Consider the following 2,114-nt stretch of genomic DNA (forward strand, 5'->3'; position numbering starts at 1 on the left):
ATTATTGTTATTATTGTTATTGGATTTGAAAGTATACTCATTTGATTCACAAATTGAATTTAGAGTTTTTTTATTTTTTACATCATATAATAAAGTAAAATAGGAAAAGGTTTCTTCAAAATCATGAGAGCCATCAGGTAAAGCTTGAAAAGGCAAAAACGGTCACATTGACGATATTTTTTCAAGTTTTGATTATTAAGGGAATTATCAGGGGAGAGGTTAGAGAAGACATTGACTTTTGTTTTGATAGTGGAGAAGGTCTTTTATGAATAGACTTGATGCAATGTAAACCAGGTCGAGAGTTGACAGGAGAAATGAGGTAGAAACTTTCTTTATTTGGGGTATTTTTTGAATCTGTATAAGTATTATTATCTATGAAATTGAGATTATTATTGTTATGAATATCGCTTTTATCTATGAAGTTTGGACTTTCGGTATTAACGCCATTGGTTGTTTTTGTTAATGGGAGTTTCTGCAAAGGCTTGTTGGTGTCTCTGGTGTCATTATGGAGGTGAAGGAGGTGAAGGTTTTGAGGAAAGAGAGTCGTGAGAACACTCAGAAAGTTGCAATGGAGCAGAGCGACGTTTTGACTCAACCGAAAGCCCCAGCGCTAAAGTCCTGCTATTTATGCTTCCAATTCGACCAAGTTCCCACCATTGACGCCTGTATTAACGATATTATAAACCTTCACAAGAGTGATGAATATCCAAAGTAGTAGGCCAATGCTGGTTGTGGTCCAGTTACCTGATATATCGAGCCTGGAGCTTTCATTGCGTTCTAAATCAGTGTTGCTATTGACGCTGTTGGTATTGTCGCTACTATCATCAACCGAAGATGCAGCGCTGAGATTCTGTAGCTGAATATCATTGGAGGTGGTTGTCTAGTTTTGTGCTTCACTGTGATTGTTCTCGAATTCATTTTCAGGTGATTGTATGCCAGCTTTTTCAGTCATGGTCTTTTTGGGTAGGTGAAATAAATTGAAGGAGCAGTTAATAATGACAGCAAAACTGATGAAACAACTTGAGAAGCAGACAAAGCAAACGACAATCCATTTTGCTCGATTGGCGAAATTATAGCTAAAAATGGAATAATTGCAATACGTCTTGGGTTAATTCTTCCAACCCAAATTTTGACAGTCCAGTTTGTGAATCATTCAAAAGCAGTGAGCGCAAAATTTGCAGACGATACCAGTATTTTGACCACTGAAAAGATGAGCCAAAATAAAGATAGTATCAGCAACAGGAACCAAATACTTCAGTAGTAAGGCGTTCATAATACACAGATCATCATCAAGGGCTTCCCAAGGGATTCATTTTCCTACAAAGTAGCACCGTTCACGAACAATGCGAAGGTAAATAAACTTATGGCCAATTCAATCACTGAGTACCTATACGCATACTTGATATCGTTTGAGGTTGGCCCCTAGTTATCGTATATTTCCTCAAAATCGGTGTTACTGTTATGTAAAGATGGAGAAGAGTTGCTTCAGGAAGATGGTGGAACATTGCTGTTGCTCATATCAAATTCTCTTAATCTAGTTTGGACAAAAGTTGATTCCAGAAAACAGAGAGTGAGCCATAACAGTTGCACCTAAGGCCGAGGTTGCAGTAAAGATACCAATATTTCGCACCATTTTGTTTGAAGGCAAATAGCCTCTAAATATTGTGTCAATTTCAGTAGCAGGAATATAACCCAATTGAACAAAAAAGCAGACGACAACTCCTATCACCAATAAAGCAACTGCGTATTCAAACATCCTCACAAAATTTGAAAATGGGTCTGATCTACGGGCTAACAAAAGAAAAAATATTTCAACAACAATTATTATAATCCCACCATACAAAGGGAAGTTAAGCAAAACATTTGAGGAAGTAGAAGATCCTATTAGTTTAGCTCAATTTTTTGCGATAAGAGCAGGCTCAGCAAATGAATATAAGATTAAAATGAACTATTTTGGTAAATATTAAATTNTGAATAAAATAAAAAAAATTAATTTATAAATCAGTATGATTTCCATCTACCTGGACGATCTCGAGTATTTTTCCCTTCTGTAAATAAAATCGCAACGGGGTCATTTTTATCATTTTTCCGCCCTACATATTTGCTACTTAAAA

General features: G+C 36.0%; 1 protein-coding gene across 1 annotated transcript; it reads left to right on the forward strand.

Moving 5' to 3' along the window:
• Positions 1 to 1,718: 1,718 nt before the first annotated feature.
• On the forward strand, positions 1,719 to 1,967 carry ASCRUDRAFT_40357 (uncharacterized protein; the record flags this gene model as incomplete). The annotated part of the gene is made up of 1 exon (XM_020191020.1): positions 1,719 to 1,967. A coding segment is annotated over one exon (249 nt), but the record flags the coding sequence as incomplete, so codon positions are not given.
• Between the last annotated feature and the right edge of the window lie 147 nt (positions 1,968 to 2,114).

This window comes from Ascoidea rubescens (genome assembly GCF_001661345.1).
Source record: "Ascoidea rubescens DSM 1968 unplaced genomic scaffold ASCRUscaffold_45, whole genome shotgun sequence".
Taxonomy (NCBI): Eukaryota; Fungi; Ascomycota; class Saccharomycetes; order Ascoideales; family Ascoideaceae; genus Ascoidea; species Ascoidea rubescens.